Genomic DNA, 20,285 nt, shown 5'->3' with positions numbered 1-20,285 from the left:
GGCCGAAACAAGCTGCTCTTTTTGCCAGTAATGTTAGTTGTGTCAAAGTCATCTGTGATGGTAGCAGAATTGTAATCTTTCTCTGAGCTTTCAGAGCTCTGGGAAGAGACACTTGGTCTAGATTGACTGGACACCCAAGAACCAGTAAGATCTGGCATAACTACGGCTCCAGATTTGGAACTTAAACTAGAATGCCTCTTAGCTGCCTCTGGCACTTGCTTGTGATCCACACTGTCCTTCACCCCAAAGACAAGAGCTCTTTTAGGCAGCGGTATTTGGTCCAAGGAAACGCCCACCGTCATTACCTCTATCTGTGAAGGGGCTGGTGGGTGATCAGGAGGTCCAAACAAACTGTTAGTTGTGTCAAAGTCATCTGTGTTGGTGGCAGAATTGTCAAAGTTTATGTTGAGGACTCTGTCTGGGCGTTTGATTGGCCAATCGCTGGTTGCATTGAGAGATGATGTATTTATTGTAATTGGTCTACTCTCTATCTCGGGCACTGACACCCCCTTTGTTGTGTAAGTCTGAGGCCGATACTTCATTGGTTCTTCCTCATCATCACTTGCCCTTTCAGAGTATGATTCACTGTTGGCAGAGTGGAGGACTGGCCTCCTCCTGTAGGCGGGATGAACGTTGTATTTCTTTGGTTCCTCTTCATCTTCACTGCTAGAAAACGTATCAGTTTGTGCTGGATAAATTGGAAGCTGGGGGACTGCTGGCCTTATTTCACTTCCATAATCTCCGTCTGAGAAAACTGGACCCTCATCAAATGGTCCGTGGTCTGAACCGTCATGAATGATGGCAAACCTAATGTCCTCCGGTTCCAATATGATTGTGTCTATTCTAGATCGGTTACCTAAGAAGTCATCTTGCTCTGTAGAGGCAACTGTTACATCCAGAGTTGTGTCTGCAGTCCGTTCCTCCTCTTCCTCTGGGTTCACAGTATATTCTGTTGGGTCATCCATACTGTCTACACTCTCAGTGGAGCTACTGGGCCTTGACATCTCACCATATCTTATATCGTCAGGCGCCTCATCTTCATCAGCTTGAACCTCAAGTGGTATTGGCAGTGGTGTAGCTACATCCCTGTTAATGTCTGCAGGGGGTGGCACCCCAACCAGCCCAACTGTTGGGGTCACTGGTGGGGTGTTTGATTGGTTTCGCATGCTTGATCTTTCAGATCCATCAGTGAATGAAAAACTCTCCCCACTGTCATTCCATAGCTCAGGATCCAAGGGATTCGTTTGGTCTTTGCTCTTTTCCATTAGCTGGGGGGGCCATTCTGTAAACGGCTCAGGAGTGAATACAGGAAAAGCCACAGGTTTCACTACTGGACTTAAGCTGCTTTGTTGGTTTATGGTCTGTTCAAGTGTTCTATCTACCTGAGGCTCACCTCCCTCCCTCTTTTGTGTAGTGAATGATACATTTTCATAGGTATTATCGGGTGTCTCCTGATCCTGATCTGCAAAAGAGGACGCTGAGGATATGCTCCTAGCATCCTCAGGATCAGGAATAGGCTCAAACTCCACAACTTTGTTTTTCTCTGAGGTCCCACTTCCTTGTTGCTCAGTTTGCACTGAATCTAAAGGCTCTTGGGCGTCCCTTCTGCTCTGTTGTTGCGTTTCAAGGTTCTCTACCGTCACAGAGTTTGGGCCATCATTCTGATACAGATTTTCATGTTCAACACTGCTTTCAAATGATCGTATCGATTCAGTATCATCATTATTAGCAGCTTGGTCATAGATTGGTTCTGAGACCTCTGAGAAGGTGACTCTCTGACCAACACGGACCTGATCTGGATCTTCAGCCGTAGCAAACCCTTCGTTATCATAAATAGCTGGATATTGGGAGGAGACATCGCTGTGAGCATCAGACGGGATGGAAGGGCTTTTTTTAGAGCGAATCTTTCTCCACAGTGTGTCTAGGCATGGCCTGAGGAGAACACCAAGAATAAAGGCCAAGATGAAGGTGATGAAAACGGATAGGCAGACAGCCAGGTTGAACTCTCCCAGTGTCTTTCCAGCTGCTTTCATCTGGGTCCTCTTACTCTCTTCTTCAGAAAATGAGTCGGTGTGTTGGGCTGCTCGCCTTAGTCTAGTCCCTGCTGCCTCTTGAAGAACGTGGAGATCAAAAACAGACACATGCTCCTCTTGTTGTCCAGAGACACACACATAAAGCCCGGCATCTGTCTCTGAGATATCAGCGACCGACAGACCATGTTGAGTTCCAGTGGCTTGTCCATGAGGAGTCCACCAAAGGGCTTGAGAACAATCTGGAACAAAGCACATGAAAACAATGATTTAAGGACTAGATTTACATGGATAAAACAAACAGTAAATTCAGTGGTTCACAACACATGTAGCATATCACTGATGATAAATATTCAGGAATTTCTCGTGAAATGTCATAAATAATTCATCGGTCCACATATGGAAAAACTGAATTCACAGTCACAACATTAAAAGAATATATTAGCACAACAATATTGTGTGGTGCCAGTTGGTGCTATTACCCTGATCTTTACTGCCACAGGGAAGCAGGACTTGGGTACCCTCTACCGCAACCTCATCAAAGTGGTCAACATGGCCATGTCCAAGAACTGGGCAGGTAAGATCCTGTTCCATCAGATGTATTAGCTGTTTCCCAGCATGGTGTAGTGGTGATGAGCAAACCAGCCTCCAGGACTGAGAGGTCAGGTCCTGGTCCATTTGCATCATCCTGTTCCGCATGCCTCGCAAGTTACAGTCACATTTCCACCTGTTGTTACTCAGATCCACCTGTGTTCTCAGGTTCAGCAGAGATAGGTACACTGGTGATGGTATGGTGGTGAGCAAGTTGAAACGCAGATCAAGAACCTGTTAAAAATCAAGGTATGACCAGCGTCTATGATTGAACATCACTCTCATTGCACACCTGTATTCAACAAGACTAAGAAATACTGTGTCCATTACAAAGTGATGCTACGTTGTTAATATCGATGGGATATATGAATATCAGGCACAATACATCATAAAACCTGTTCTTTAACATGCACTGTGTTACACATGGAGAGGCAGCTTTTTGTTTCTATGCTATGCTTCATCTTGCCGGAATACTCTGCCAGAAGACCTAAGAATGGCTGAAATGGTGGAAACCTTTATATGTGAACTTAAGACATACCTCATTAATCTTGCCTATCATTCTCTGTAATATTTATCTGTTCTCAGTGGTCGGTAGTGGGTCTGCTGTTCATGTGTATTTGCGTGCTTTATAATATGTTTGCCCTTACATTATACGTTTTTTTCATCCCTCTGGAAAAATCTGTGTCTCATACAAGTGTTTGATTTGATTTGATTTGATTTGATTTACCTGAAGCTCCAGCAAGTCTTTGAAGGCCAGGGGGTGGATAGTTCTGATGAGGTTACCCTGCAGGTGAAGTTCCCTCAGGTGTCCACAGCCCTGGAGGTCAGAGGGGCTGAGCACAGAGATCTTGTTATGTGACAGCTCAAGCACTCGCAGGTTGCTGCTTCCCCCAAGTCCTGAGGAGAATAACATAGCAGCTGATTAAAATCGGAAATTAATTAATACGTTTTAATCATTCCCAACTGCTCATTGGACATTGGACCCTTTACTGGCCTTTATCTACAAGCTAATCACAGCATCACCAGTGGCTGTTTCAACTAGCCCTGAGCTGGCCTTGTATCTACAATAACACACAGAGAGGTTAACAGTACAGTGACAGGTTATCTTTTCATAACATTTCGTTGAACCCTCTTCTGCCAAAACAGAATACTGTAAATATACCAGAGCTATTCATATATTAGAAAACCTATCAATATATGATTACAAGACATTACAAAGAATAATACATAAAAGCAAAACCTAACTAATATAATTTATTTTAATCTTAGCTGTAGGATTTGTGACAATTGATAGAGAACAATTCAAGATATTGTAAACCCATTTAGCATTTAAAATAGAATCCCCCTGTCTGTTCTCTGCTCTTTTGGCGTGTGCTGTGCGCTGTGAATTGAGGTACTGTGGATGTGAGTCTAATGAGAGCAGGCCCCGGCAGTCTGTGAGCAGAATAATAAATGACGGGGTGCCGAGCAGCCATCTTAGACGTCTGCATGAAACCCCTCGGTCTGTCCTCATACCACAACATGAAACACTTCAGAGACCCCTCTCACACTACTAACTACTATGTGCTGTATCTGAGTAGCCAATGGCCTTCTAACCCCGTATTTAATTAAATGTGTTGATACTAAAATGGTAGTTGTGTCATTCTGAACAAAACAATTATTGCATAATTTTAATAATTATACTTATTGTAAATATTATTGCCCAAAAAAATAGTTTTTATTAATTACAATAGCATCTTTAAACTTGTAATGCACATACAGTACATGTATACAGGAAAACTGTTCCTTTTGTGAGTAGCAGGAAAATGCATCTTTCCATTATGAATATCCCTGACCACTTATTGGCTGGATTTAGTTTTTGATTCTCTCTTGGCACTGACCCTGTGACCCCGTGACTGGCTGATATTGTCTGGTAGTGGCTGATAGTGTGATAGTGGCGCCTGCATCATTTCAGGGCAAAGTCCAAAATATGATGGATGGCAATCATTTATCTCTGGAATGTGCATGTGCATGTGTGTATGCTTCTGTTTATGTCATACTGTGGTCAGGGGCACCTGTTAATGAGGTTTTGAGTTTATGATTAAATGCCAATGAAAGCCAAAACACCCTCTTCCAAGGGGACAGGTGAAATTTCTGCCTTAGGGCTATGTTACAAAGCCCCAATTAAGGTTTACTGCATGACACAGGCACAAACTAACAGCACCCCCTCCCTGTAACCAAAGGCCCTTAATGACCTTCATATGGCTGTTTTTGTGCTCTGATAGTGTTGTACCTCTGAACTAGTGAAAAATAACCACAAAGTAATTCAGAGTGTACTTCATCAAACAGAATGGTGTTTAGTCGACAATCACAAAAGACAGAGAGAGAAAACCACGATTTCCCCTGAACTAATATCTAGAGACTCAAACAATCAATCCTAAGATCAGGGATTAAGGCAGAATAACTAGATAACTGATGACTTTATCAGAAACATAATATTGGCTTAATGAATTAAGTATCTAAGGCACATTAAGACCATTTAAACATTTAACATTCTCGAAAAGCCAACTATTTGGAATTTTACCATGTAACAAATAAAGAAGTATTATCATCACCGCTGAACAGTCAATTCTCATTCTCACGCTGTGCTCCATCTGTGTCATATGTTGATATGTTAACAAAAACCTGAATCAAACATTTAAAGCTCACACATAGTACAGCAGTGTATCAAACACCTTAACAAACATTTCAAGCTCAATTTAAATCGATGGATCATAATAGCTGAATGTGCCAGCTGAATGTACCATGTTACAATAGCTGCACAACTTTGAACATTATCTATTAATCCAGTTAAAGTATTCCCAATCAACCTAATGTAAGCCATGGTCGATGGAATCTAAATGATTCTATTTACACCATCGCCTGGAATCAGTATGAACGTTATCTACCGTCAACAGTGTTCAATTCTGTGTGTGTGTGTGTGTGTGTGTGTGAGTGTTTGCAAATATGTTAAACTCACCCTTAGGGACCTGGTGCATTTGGTTCCCACCAGCATAAAGCTGCTCTAGAGCAGGGGCCCAGGACACACATCTCTCGGCGGTGGACATCAGCCCCACTTTAACTCTCCTCACACACAGGGACAGCGATTCCATGTTGTTATGGCCCAGCCACAGGTAGCGCAGCCCCCCCAGACCTCCAGGGCCAGGCCACAGAGGTGGCAGGGAGCCCAAGGCATTGTGAGATAGGTTGAGGGCTGTGACAGTCGCTGGGATACGCAGAGGCACTTCTCGCAGGCCGAGAGAGGAGCAGTTGATGTGGGGACCCCTCTCACACAGACAGGCCAGAGGGCAGGTAGAGACTGAGGAGGAGGTGGAGAGTGCCACACAGAGGAGGAGAAGTAGCACTGCAGTGCAGAGCATCGCTTTGGACAAGGACATCGATGCCCACCCTACACACAGCAGATACAGTATCAGCAAGAAAGCAGAGATAGGATTCCCACTCATGGATTAACACCCTGTGTGTTGACTATTCAGATATCACTGTAAGATCAAGATTGTTCAGACCATCATCCAAGACGCCCCCACGTAGATGTTTGTTTACACTTTGTTGTGGGGTACACGTATATGTGTAACGTAGACTCTATGGCACTCTCTGACTCTCATGTCAGTCATAAACGTATTAGTTAAAGCAATATCTAAATTAAGTTATGGAGAAAATAAAATGCTTCATATAATGGAGCACTGGAAAATGAAAGACCTCGAGTCAGAGAGGTTAAATACAATCTGTATTATGTTACAGAACCAACCAACTTCAAAAGGAAATGCTGCCCAAATAGTTAAAGACTTGCTTGTTTTGTAACCCAACAAACATAAAGAATGGATAATTGTATCAACACTGCTCAACTGTGTTACCAAGTCTCTAACAAAAACACTATTTTTTAAATGTAAAAAACTCTATTTGTCAGTGTAAAGACTTACCAGCCAGTGGAACGGAGGTAACGTTAGTCTTGTGACTTTTCTCAAAATATTTCTAGACAGCACTTTGTGTGACAGGGAGTATCTTTGGCTTCAGTCTGCTTAAGATCAAAGTCTGGAGGAAGCAGGATAGTACCTGCGACATGCACATGCGTAGATGCATAGAAGACACACTCCCTAACGCACTCCCTAACACACACAGTTGGAGCCTAGTTGGAATTTCTATAACTATTTGCCATGCCCAGGTTAATGTCTTACAGGACCACTTGCTGAAAGTTTTATTACTGTACAGACTGAGCATGTACTGAAGTCTAGCGGGGATGGTTAAAATAGACTGTAATGAACCAAATAAAAAAAAACATACTCTCTGCTTTTGTGGTTTAATTCTGTTTTATTCAAGTCAAATCAAAGACAACCCAAATAAATACCACACATGACACAATGCCATCAAAACTAGGATAAATGCTGTATTGCACATAGTATCACACCGCTCTTTTGTTTCTACATTAATCTTATCAAAAGATATTAAAAATAAGCACACCCCTTTCTGTGTACTGACATTTTTTCAAAAATAACAGATTCTGAAGTTGTGTGATATATAGCATGATGTAGGCCATGGTCCTGATCTTTGCAGTGGAAGGCGAAATTATATGAGTGGTTGCTGTTAAGTGAAAATGATCTTAGTCGGGCACCACGGAAAAAAACACAACACAACATAACAAAAGAACAACAACAACAGCAACGACTAAACAAGCATCTCTAGATGCAGTGATGCAGTTTAACAGAGTTTACAGTAACCCCGGTACCATGTTGTTTATTATAATACCTAGATCATTCCAGGATAGTTCCTGGTCAACAGCTCTTGCCCCCTAAATAGGAAAAGTAACCTCCTTCACTACACTGACATACATGTATTTGTCACGACTAGCATGGACGTTTGTGAGCGGCCTCTTTTCAGACATCTCTAGTGTAAGTACAGCTAAATGGCATTACCCTTTCAGAACAAAACTAAAAATGAAACGAAATGCTGTAGCAAGGCCTCTTCAGAAAATCGGGTACAAACCTAACACGTAACAGCAACACAGCTGTGAGTGACATATATTTTTGGATGTACAAGCTCCTACACCTACATCTTCACCATCCACAGGTTAGCAAACGTCACTCTTTATCCAAACCTGGGATAAAACACCACAAAGCTGCCAGCAGTTATGTACATAAGCCAATAAAATAGTCGACAAGTGGCGTAGGTGTGACAGACACCCATTGGTATCTACAGGTATGCGCCTGGGCGTGTGCGGATAGATAGTGTGGGAGGGAAGTACAGGCGACGTGACGGGTCTGTAATACTGCAATGGTACATCAGAAACAGTTTTGAACACAAATCCCTTTATTTTACTTCCTCTTTGAAAGGCCTTTCCTCTCTCTACTCTTGTAAACTTTGATCAGGATGACACATGCTGGGAGACATCATGGTAGTGTTTAAAAAAATCAATACAAAATAGTGGCATGAAAACAAAGCTCAAGCAGTTAAAAATCTTTGGCTAAAATACTCTATGGCACAAAATGATGTGCGATCTTTTTAATTTTCTCATTTATCACACTACTTTAAATCGCCCACGTCTTTTTTCTCCCTCTTTGTTGCACTCCTGGGAGTACATGCATGTGAGAATAAATGTGAACGTATGATATGGACTAAAATGTGTTAGCATGTAAACTCATGTTGCTTGTGAATCCCATGTTAACTGACTGGGTGGAACGGTAGCTGCAGTCCATCTCTCTCTCTCTTTCCTCCACTCTCTCATTCACTCCCTCATACTCCCTCCCTTGCAGTCCATCTCTCTCTCTGTCTCTCTCTTAGTGAGCCTTTCCGCATGGGTTATCAGACGTCTGGCAGCCCATGTTGGTGTGTTTGACCTGGACCTGGAACAGTGTGCCATCTGCACACATGCACAGCTTATACCTTATCATCTTCTCATCAAAGTATAGTTCGCCCTTAGCCGAGGACTTTGGCATGAGACTGGGGGCAAACATGACAGAGCCATTGAGCACGATGCTGTTCTCCTGCAGGGGAAAAGAAAGGAGAGGAATTCAGCTAGGACATTGTTCACGTCAAGACATTATTCACATTTGCTCTGATGAAGGTACTTCTGTAGTGTCAATACACAATGTTAAAAAAATGTATAACTTTTACTACTATTATACTGTTACCTAATGAAAATAACAATTACTTCATAGTAAAATATGTGTCCATGTTGGCTTAAGTTTTCTGAGTTTCAGCGCATCAGCTGTTAAAGGACTGACGGACTGTACCGGAGAGGCTTTATCATTATATGACACAGCCACTGAGGGTGTGGTGGAATGCGGAGACTAATAATAAACTGCACACAGACAAACAATTTTCGATGGTTTCGCACTCACAGCCTTCAGTTCGATGTCTCCTCCTATCCGGAACTCCACCGTCCTCCCCATGATGTACACACCCTCGTTGCCTCGCACTATGGCCCTGCTGTCGCCTTTGATGGTCAGGTCAGATGACGCATTACTAGTGATCTGAGAAATCAAAGAGAGTCTTCAATATTGGGTTTATCAGAAGCAAAAGTGTATAGCAGAGTCTTAAAACTATATGATTGTGGAACTATCACTGACCTTTACCACAATATTTATTTAAAATGGCAAGGACAAAAACATCTTTGAGGCTTACTTGGTGATTATACGGTACTCACCCTTTCTGTCGAGGCCTTTTTGACACTTAGCACCTTCACACCTTTGGGCAGGTGGAACTCGTGGCTGTCATAGTCAGTGCTAAAGAACGTGGTCTGGGTCCGGGGATCGGTGAAGGACATTCCAAGGTCACTGGTGATGGATGTCTTCTCCTTCTCAACACTCAACTTGGTGTTACCCTGCTGAAACACCACCTGCAATACACACATTCACACACACACACACACACACATACATACATGTGCACACACACACACACGCACGTACATGTGCACACACACACACACACACACACACACGTACATGTGAACACACACGCACACACACATAGACCCAGGCATAAGCATATTCACGGATTAACATTTAAAGACACACAATGCATTCAGCATGCATTCTACTATAGCATAGTGTATGGGGGATAGAGAGAGAGAGTGTATGTGTGTGTGTGTGTGTGTGTGTGTGTGTGTGTGTGTGTGTGTGTGTGTCTTTGTGTGTGTGTGTGTGTGTGTGTGTGTGTGTGTGTGTGTGTGTGTGTGTGTGTGTGTGTGTGTGTGTGTGTGTGTGTGCGTGTGTGTGTGAGGGTGTGTTGTGAAAACGTACCGGGTTATTGTTACCAGTGATAACCAGGTCTTGGTCCTTCCTGCCACCCACTGTGCTCTTCTGAAGAGGGTGGATCACACCCATATCTGCCTTCTGCTTGAAACGCAGCAGACCACTCTTGTGGAACTCCATGCTGTCACAACCATCGGGGCCTATGCGAATGACCGTCCAGATCACCAACGTAATCTGAGTGCATTTCGAGACATCAGAAAGAGAGGTAAACATAAGATATGAAGAGACTCGTCTTCAAAGACCCTCAACAGAAAAAACTGTCGTTCCAAGAAACTTTAGACATCAATTATGACATGGGATAGGATTGCAATAAGCTCTTAATTAACACACTACTAACAATGAGGTTGATGAGAGCCAGGAGGAAGAGCAGGACGATGATGCAGATGGCCATGTTGCCTTTACGTCCCCTCAGGCCTGTCTTGTGCAAGCGCTCCTCTTCGATGGGCACATAGCCTGCCTTGAAGTTGCTGTTGTGCTCCTTGTTGGCAGTGCGGCGCTCAATGGCCTTCTCCCGCATGGACCTCTTCACTGGTCCATTGGAGCTCTCCTTCAGGGCAAGAAAACAGCATCAATATGGAGAATGGTTAAGATTTACAATGCTATAACAGTGTGTTACGAAATGCATTCACAGCATGTAGTATTGTATGTGTTGTTGTGAATAAGGACTTGGAATGTCTATTTGGTAGGTTAAACAACAAAATAACCATACCTATGCAACCTCAGATTTGCATAAGTTCAACGCCAAGATAAAGTTATGGCAAACACAAACACAAACATACACAAACATTATTTCCTTAGACAATTTGCAGTGGAGGCTTTCAACGACATAACCCTGGTAAAAAGAAAAGTATCAATAATGCCACGGACTTCTCGAGCCAGCAGCACACATTCTAACGAGACAATTTAGGGATTCGTCTGCTCGGATACTGCTTCCCACAGGAATGCATACAAACATCTGAAGCACTTGTCCCTGTCTGTAAGCATGCCTAAAAATAAATTACACGAATACCTCTCTTAACTCATCAAATGTAGCTTCAATGTCTTTTAAACTCCTATGGGCTTAATACTTTATGATAAAATACATGCTCTTTTACTGCGGACAACGTAGTCGTGAGAGAAACCAATTATGCTACTCATTTTTTCCGTAGGCGGCGCAAAACATAGGCTAGATGCCTGGCGCGTAGCGTTTTTCCTACAGTAAAGCAAATGTAGACATATTCACATGAAAAACAAGTTTCTGTGGTGTGAATCATTTGATGAGGAGTATATTAAACTATCAGAAACCATAACATTGTCTAAAGATACAAAGAAAATAGAATATCGCTACCAAAACAGACCTGCTCGGACGCCATGTTGACCCTCCCTCTCTTTGCAGCGTTTGACAGCTCAGAATAGCTCCGGGAAGGAACCATTTCACCAAAGTGAGGGTTATACCGTTGGCCAAGTTCAACTTCAGAGGTAATGTACTATTTAAACTGAGAAAGTCTAAACGTATGTATTACAAAGAGTATGTAAACATTACAGAAATGATTTTATATTTGGCAGAATCGACTGAAAGTATGTAATCGCCACAATAAAAAAATGGTCCATTCCCTTCTAAAATGAGCCAACCGGGATATTACAATGAGACTCCTAAAAAGGAAAATCCAAATAAAGAATGCCCATTGATACAAGCGGTCTGTTAACCACAGGGGTGCGTAGTGAACATAGCTAGAGAATATCTCACTTGTTTTAAAAGATAACAAATAATTCACAAGCATTTTGGAATGGAGCAGTTTTATTATTTTAAATATCTCCATCCCTATGATACCCTCATAATTGAAGTCTAAATAATCCTTGGCAATTACTCCACTGCAGATATGTCACAGAGCCCGTTTTTTTCTTTGCAGTTTGTTTGTAGACCACGACGCTGCAGTAGTCATCATTTGGTTTTGGCTAATTTCAAATGGTTCATTTTTTAAATTCAAATTCTGAAATACACAAGTGTAACTAATTAGGGCACAATTCCATCACAGGGTTGTCAACACTTCAGCCATTGACACCTAACACCAAAATGCGCGCGTGACATTTCAATAGTCTCGTTTGCATCACAGAGGCATCGTCAGCACCTGAGCTGGCGCAGGTAAACTGTCACAATGAAGCTGAGCATCTGCAGTGTTCAGTTAGCTTTTTTGAGAATACAGGCGGTTTCTCTCTTGCCCATTAAACTTCGGCGTTGCTACAACTGATGGAGCTCAGCGTCCCTAGCATCGAAGGAACGTCAAGGGCAGGAACTTTTCTTTTCTTATTTTACGACGTGTAACCTATAAATACGAAGCGCGCGCCTGTCAGGGGCGCACTCGCGCCGGATTATCAAAGTCCTGTTGCAGCAAGGGGACGGACGGCCGGGAAACCTTTTGCTGGATTAGGAGTGAATAAAACGGACATGGCAGACAGTCTACGGAGGCTGGTGAACTCATCATCCTTCAGCCTTCTGCAACAGAAATTAGAGTCGTGGTACAAAGACTATCATGTAAGTTAGCTAAAGCATCAATTATTTACACCTGCTCTTGCTTAAATCAGTGAGCTATCCGATAGTAGTCCTGCTTTGACCTATGCTAAAGTAACTGTATTGGAACAGGAGGGGTGTCTATGACTTTCAAAAACGTATAACGTTAGATGGAGTGTTTTACATTGAGGTTCTCAGTCTAATAAAATGGCAAACATTTCTGCATAATGATCTTCTGTAGCATAGAACATTATTTTCTCTGGCTGCTTGTATCCATTGCCGGCAAGAGTTACATAGTAGTACATCCTAACAGAATCGGAACACTGGGCAAGCAATTATTGTGTCAATATATTCGAGTACGCTTGTTTTTATGACATTGATTTTACGGCAAAGTTTGGTTACTACGGACGCCGGTTGTCAGGGCGACGACCACTCAGTCGTTCTAGGCTGTCCTGGGACGTAGCGCTGTGCACGCCCCCATGTATTCAGTGAGCGGGGGATTTTGAAAGTGGTCTAGTAGTTGTACATTTTACTAGACTAAAGGTTTTGATGGCTTGTCATAGGGATGCGAAATGTACTTACATTTTATTACATTTTCGCGACATTCCATTTTTTATGTGCTGTAAATCCACAATTTAGACCTATATCATGCATCTGACGACGTTTTGCAGTAATGTTGTACTCTGTAGGCCTACTTGTAACGAATCAAATGCTCCAAACAGTAGGCTACTCAATCCAGAACAGAATAATATGCAAAGCCAAGACATTTAGATAGGTTACATGTTCAGGTGTTGAACTTTAATGTCTTATTCCCTCCCCTCAGGTGATCTCGTGCGACCAAAACCTGAATCGTTGCTGTGAGCTGGTGGAGCTCACTTCCAAAATCCAGGGTCAACTCTTCACTATACTCAGCCAAACTGCAAGAGAAGGTATGGACAGAGGCTCTTAAGTACAGCGTATTCGATGTACTGTGATGCACTACACCTTTCTGCAGCATGAGGAGCAACTCTTCATTTGCTCAGCCTATATTGTTTCTCTTCTTCTGTGTATCATGTTAGTTGTTGTAGCCTACTTCATTCATCTAATGGCTTGTACTAGACATTTCCTGTTCCTGTTCTCTCACCTGGTCAACATTGCTTTGCATGGCCTTCTAAAATCCCTAGATTTTTATAGTCCGCAAACAAACTCAGTAATGAACTGAACCACTAATCATGTAACCTGGTTACCGTCCCTGTTGGAGTGTTAGTCAAGTCCTCCTCTTGAATAAATGTTTGAATATTATGTATCTACTTATACACTGAACCATAGGGCATTATATGACCTGACCTGACATGTTTCCATTCATGGCGGAAGCGCTATGTAATTATACAGTTCAAAACACTACATTTTGGAGATTAATCTGCAGATTATGGATATTTTCACAGCGCATTTTATATGAAATTGGTTTATGTTTTTAATTGACCACACAATGGCATACATTAAAAAGGGCATACTTGCCTAGTAGACTGACGCAACAGGCTGAGGAGAGAAACACTGAAGGCACCCATGAGAAAACAATAACAGAGTGGCCACAACAACTGTTGTCATAGTTCAGGACTATAAATGTTCAGCTATATGTACATGCCTTTACTTCACTCTGCCCCCTTCATACGGTAATGTCTCCAGAGTTAAAGTCCCATTGAAAAGATTTCTGTGTGTACAGATCTGTCTTGCATTTACAGGATAATAAATGCCCACTCACCTGTTAGAAGATGGGGAGGAATGTGTTGAGTTTACAGTACCCATCTGAAACGGAATTTGGGTTTTAATTTTTTTCAAACAGGCTGCATATAAAGAAGTTGTTTCAAAGCGCTTGGCTTTGGTATAGAGCTTCTCTGATGACCTAGATCATGTTCCTCTCTATAGGTGGGCATTATGCAGGCGTGGACACTCTCAAATCTCGGCTTCTGCCTTGGCTCGGCACCTGTTTTACCATGGCATCATCCTCCGTCTCCCCGGATACTAGCCTTAACCTCATTCAGGTACATGTGTTGAATTACATGCAGAGGTAGCAAGTTTAGAAAGTGTGTGTTTGTGTGTATGTACTGTAGGTGCATTCAGATGAGTGCAGTGCAGTGGGTGATGGTGGTGTTTTTAAACAGTGGGACATTGCTATGGAAACGCACATAAAACTCAAAGTAATCAACATGCCTGTGCACAGATAGTATACATGACGATGATATTATGGGCTGTAAGGGTGTGTTTGCCTCATCAGGACTCTGTGGAGAAGGACAGGAAGATCCGTGAGCTGTCTGCCTCCCACGAGAACGAGAAGCAGAAGATCGAGACAGAGCTGTGCTCCACCCGCTTTGAACTGGGCTCCGTCAAACAGGAGTCAGTAGCACACTGTGACAATCACCCGCCATCTTAGCCATCATGTGTTAGCAAGAGCCCATGCATTGTTACACAGAGCTGCACCCCACAAATCAGATGTGACAGATTTGGATTTTTAGATCTTAAAAGACTTCTTCTATAATATATCAAACCAGTAAATAAGGATTTCTAGATGAAAAAATACAGTTAATTCTACACTTTATCAAATCAGTAATGAGGGCATTCAGTAGGTGTTCTCCTTTGGTATCAACACAGCTTTCTTAGTCCATGTGTTGCTGTTGAAAGTCACAGAGAGTAACCAGGTTTCCTGTATTTCCAGTCTGTTTGATGCCCAGCTAGCACTGGATGACACCAAGAATAAATCAGCCACCACCCTGCTGGCCACTGAGGATGAGATCCTCCAGCTGAGAGCAGAGTGAGTCTGCAGGAGGATAGTGTGTATTTATACGTATAGCTGTATCTTACTACTGCAGATGCTTTATATCCGTGATCATGGTTTTATGATGTTTTATGACGTACTTTTTATGTATAAGCAGACACTGTCACAGCTTGTATTTGTGTGCATTCACGTTTGTGTGTGTGTGTGTGTGTGTGTGTAAGGTTGCGTTCAGCTCAGGATCAGGTAGAGCTGTACAAGAGGAAACTGGACATGTTCGATGACTATGACAGACAGGTGCGTATGCTGAGAGACGAGGTGTCCATCCTGACGGCTGAGAAGACAGTGCTGCAGGATAGGTGAGAAGAGCAGTTCACAAAGCATCTCTCTCTCTCTCTCTCTCTCTCTCTCTCTCTCAATTCAATTTCAATTTCAATTTCAATTCAGCTTTATTGGCATGACAAAAAAAACACAATTTGCATTGCCAAAGCATTCTTGTAGTACATTCTCTCTCTCTCTCTCTTTCCCTCACTAACTCTCTCTCTCTCTCATTCCCTCGCTCACTCTCTCTCTCTTTCTCTCTCACACATATACATACACACACACACACACACACACACACACACACACACACACACACACACACACACACACACACACACACACACACACACACACACACACACACACACACACACACGCACACTCACACACACATTCAGTCCAATCCTATGCTCAGTTTGGACTTGACTATACTTTCTTTCTTTGCTTCTTTTTGTGTCTGCATTTCATTCTGTCTCTGCCTCTCTTTCTCTCTCTCTTCTCTCGCTCTCCAGGCTGGTGAGGAGTCGTTCCCCAAGTCCTCTGCCTCACCGCTGTCGTGCCAGCAGCACGTTGAGGAGCGAGTCTCCCACCCGCGCCCAGCTTACCAACTCGGCCCGCCACGCCCGGCTGGTGTCCCGCTTCAGCGACCTGTACGCCACCGAGCGCCTGGAGGCCCAGAGCTTGCTGCGCCGCTACATCGACGACCTGGAGACCGTCCAGAGGATCATCTTCATCGCCGCTGTGGTATGAAGATGCTCCTCTTCTTCCTCCTGGTCCTGCTTAAGCTCCAATAATTGGGGTTCAGAGAGGGGTAGTAGGTTCCGATTACAGTTCTATGACGACTGAGAGTCTCCGAAGTCACTGCTCTGTGCTGTGTCTTGGAAAAAGGCCTGTGGACTTGAGAGAGGCCTAAATGATGTGGGGCGACAATGGTTCAGAAGGTAGACAAGTCGTTTAGTAATAAGAAGGTTGCTGGTCCGATTCTCACTGCCAAAGCGCCCTTGAGCAAGACACTGAAACCTAATTGCTCCTGATGTACAGTGTGCCATCAGTGTAGATGTAAAAAATGTATTTACAAAACCTTTAAGTCGCTTTGGATAAAAGCGTCTGCTAAATTACAAAATATAAATGATGTGTGTACAGCTAAAATCACCATGACGGTCGGTCCCTTATGTGTGGAACTAGTGATAGTTTCATTAGGTGTGTGTGAATGGAGTGCTTTAGTAAATACTGTGTTTGCTCTGAGCAATTGAACCCATTGGTGTTTGGTTAGCATAAAAATCACTGTCATGGACCTGCTACAGACCTGCTTTATGACCCAACTGTGTCCTCATGGCCAGATAACATGTTTGTGCTGCAGTGCTATATCACTCGCTGATTGACCTTTGTGTTGTTCTTTAGGAGTCGTTCCAGGCAGCGAAGCTAGCGTTCCGGCAGTTCAAGCTGCGCGTACGAAAGACCCTGGCCCCCTCCCATCTGGGCCCTGACACCCTTGAAGACGCTGTGATGGATTACATTGTCAGAAACCTTGACCTCTACGACGTCCAAACAAGCGTCAATGTAAGTGTAATTCTCCCACGCTCCTGAGGACTCAGAGCAGTGAAGAGATCTGGAAGCACAGATTCTTGATTTATATAACTTCAAATGTTTTGTAACTGATGCTCTGAAAAAACCTGGTTTTATAATATTTGACATGTACTGAAACCACAACATATAGCCTGCTTATAAGTAGCCTATCAGTTGCTCACAGTGGGACTGTGAAGTCCAAGATCGGACATACACACCACACTAGTTGAGGTGCTCAGTTACGTCCAGTGTACAGCGAAATGTCCACTATACATATTTACCTTGGATCATTTACTTTGGAGCAGAGAGTGCGTGAGTCCCTTTTGTACCTTCCAGCTGTACTGAGCCATGTGAAATACTCGTCTTGCTGTGTGTTTTCACAGGATGTGATCAACTCTATGAATGTGACCCGTGTCTCGTCTTGCTGTGTGTTTTTGCAGGATGTGATCAACTCTATGAATGTGACCCGTGTCTCGTCTTGCTTTGTGTTTTCACAGGATGTGATCAACTCTATGAACGTGAACCCGCGCATCTCCTTCCCTGCGGAGGTGGACTTTGTGCTGATCAGCAGCTTCATCAGGGAAACGTGCAGGATAGCCTTCGCCATGCAGACCCTGGACCCACCGCTGGACCTGGCCTTCAGTACTGACGGAGAACTGTACAACGACATCAAGTGAGAGGGACTGCAGACATACACACACACACACACACACACACACACACACACACACACGCACACACACGCACACACACGCACACACACGCACGCACACACACACACACACACACATGCACATAAAAGAATATGCGTGCAGACTGACATATCCACAATGCACAGACACTCACACACACACACTTATAGTCCACATGTACATACACACACCCAATCCACACCCATATTGGTGGACATACCATAGACATTCACTTATCAGCTGCGTTGTTAAGTGTAGTAAACACTGACCAGATAAGAGTGATTCCTCCCTCCTCCCTCCCTCCCTCCTCCCTTCCTCCTCCCGCCTCAGGTATCGACGCAGTTATGACTCAGAGTTCACCGCTCCTCTCGTGGTTTACCATGTGTGGCCGTCTCTGATGGAGGACGACACCGTCATCGTGAAGGGGGAGGCCGTGACCAGGAGAGGCGCTCTGGTAAAGTTCAACGGCTAGCAGATCAACAGTCACAGTTATCCCGTTCGGCAGAAAAGTTGTCCTTCAGCAAGTGTAGTTTCATGTCATCCCGATTCTCTTTCCCTCTATTCACACATTAAGCCAGCCGCTTCTCATATAGTAAACAAGACAAAAAAGACAAAAATATGCACAAATAACAGGACCCAAGATTTTCCATTACAACATGGAGGCTTCTTGTCAGTTAGTAGTGAGAAAGGGCCGGTGCTGGAGCAGGACAGTGAGGTGGAACTAACTTCTGTGCTCTGTGTTCTATATTCTCTTCCCAAACGTTCCATTTTCTGCATTCTCTGTCAAAGTGGAGGAACAGAAGCAGGAGCACCAGTCCTGTGCGTTCTCGTTCCGGAAGCCCCACACGCACGCTTGTAAGTTTCTATGACGACTGAGAGCCTATGAACTTACTGCCCTGTGCTGTGACATGGAAAATGAAAGCTAGAACAGATGTTGAAGACCTTAATTAAATGTTTGTACCATTAGCTAAGTTCTTTTTTTGTCTTACTGCTACATCTATGCAATCCTCTTGGGGGATGAGGGTGAGTACTACACTTTTGTCATGGCCGTCAGTGCGAGCGACCCTGTTGCTTCGGGCCTGTATTGGATTTACATTAGGTCCAGATTAGGCCAGAGTGTAGTTGGCAGAGTTCCATAGAACACCATCTCACGTAGCCTCCTTAGTTTACCCATTTAAATATTTTGATGGAATATGATTACACTCACTACCCATTTCTCTTTCTCTCTCTCTCTCTCTCTCTCTCTCTCTCTCTCTCTCTCTCAGATGTCTAGCCATAACCGTAGTCTCTCGCCTGGACGTCTTACTGTAAGTTGGCTGTAAAAATCGAAACTTGATCTCCAGCTCCTGCCCTTTCCCTTTACACTGACGTAAACTTTATTATTTTGTGGATGATACTAAAGAAATCTCCATTCGGCTTGAATGGCTCTTGTGTGTACCTGTTTTATAGATTTTTTAAGAAATCAGATTGTAGCAAACACTTTACTAGTTATCTTGATTGTTTAGCTAAAGTGTACTGTAATGTACTTTAAATTGATCAGGATTCTCATCCTGCAATGAGGTACATAATATAACAAACTTTTCAGGGTGCTATAGATTATTAGTGTGCATGTAAACGTTTATACTTTTTTAATCTGCTTTGAGTGTAGTTTATACACAGTTTTAATCCTCTGGCATGGTGCTTCAAATTGTGTTTTACGGTCAATTTTACAGATTTGTGTTTAGTTAAGTAAAACCTGCACAGTAGCACTTTTCTGAAATCAGATGTAGTATGGTTGCTAGGAAATCAAATAGCAGTTTATATGCATTGATAGTAGATCAGTCCTTTCTCTCAATAACGTAAGAATGTGTGTAACCTCAGATTCAGTTGATTTGGGTTTCATAGTTGTAATGGGCACTGGTGCTAAAGTTACTTTACACAACATGTTACTTGGTTAGGTCACCACTTTATTTCATTTTCTGTGTTAAACCAGACTACGTGAGTTTGATTGATGAATTGTTCAGCTGACTGAGAACATTGCTTTTGCTGATTTGTGCAGTGTTAGAACATGTAGTACATGTCTGCATTAGTCTAGCAACTATATCGATTATGGAGCTGGGAAAACATTTAGTGGAAAATCGGAAAAGAAATGTTTTTTCTACACTTAATTAATTCATAATAGTCTAGACAGTATCAGTTCATGATACAAGAATAAATACTGTTTACAGTTTTGTTTCCAATGCTATGACAGCAGAGATGGTATTGATTTAAGACATAATTATTACCTTTGATATTGTCAATTATTGTGCCTTTGTTTCAACAATTGTGATGACCACTCTTAATAAAGCTAGTTTTTAAAGTTTAAACATGTTTTGCTCTGTTGTTATTATAAAACAAACTACTGCATACAGAACAATTACGTAAAGAATGATTTTTGAAGCTTTGTCAATTTCCACTTCTGACCTCTAGAGGTCACTGGGACACCACACTGAATTAAAAAAAACAACCCGCTTATGCAAGAGTGCATGAACAGGTCTGGCCTCACCGTGCCTTTTCATATTTCTGATGATGAATGAACAC

The 20,285-nt window shown here is 42.9% G+C and overlaps 2 protein-coding genes across 2 annotated transcripts; one reads left to right on the top strand and one right to left on the bottom strand.

The window, feature by feature from the left end:
• Positions 1–6,951: 6,951 nt before the first annotated feature.
• sgcb (sarcoglycan, beta (dystrophin-associated glycoprotein)) lies at positions 6,952–11,284 on the bottom strand. Its single transcript, XM_080831834.1, has 6 exons — positions 11,245–11,284; positions 10,245–10,454; positions 9,896–10,081; positions 9,298–9,489; positions 8,993–9,124; positions 6,952–8,635 (listed from the first exon to the last, which is right to left on the bottom strand). Exons 1-6 carry the CDS (start codon positions 11,257–11,259, stop codon positions 8,429–8,431), a joined length of 942 nt encoding a protein of 313 aa, XP_080687960.1. The 5' UTR covers positions 11,260–11,284; the 3' UTR covers positions 6,952–8,428.
• Positions 11,285–12,332: 1,048 nt separating this feature from the next.
• On the top strand, positions 12,333–18,602 carry spata18 (spermatogenesis associated 18; the record flags this gene model as incomplete). The annotated part of the gene is made up of 11 exons (XM_080833274.1): positions 12,333–12,419; positions 13,219–13,324; positions 14,301–14,416; positions 14,650–14,768; positions 15,088–15,183; positions 15,369–15,503; positions 15,981–16,212; positions 16,870–17,028; positions 17,532–17,707; positions 18,057–18,180; positions 18,516–18,602. 11 exons carry the CDS (start codon positions 12,333–12,335, stop codon positions 18,600–18,602), a joined length of 1,437 nt encoding a protein of 478 aa, XP_080689400.1.
• Positions 18,603–20,285: the final 1,683 nt, after the last annotated feature.

Source organism: Sprattus sprattus (assembly GCF_963457725.1).
Source record: "Sprattus sprattus genome assembly, chromosome: 2".
Taxonomy (NCBI): domain Eukaryota; kingdom Metazoa; phylum Chordata; class Actinopteri; order Clupeiformes; family Clupeidae; genus Sprattus; species Sprattus sprattus.
This window is presented reverse-complemented; position numbering and strand designations above follow the sequence as displayed.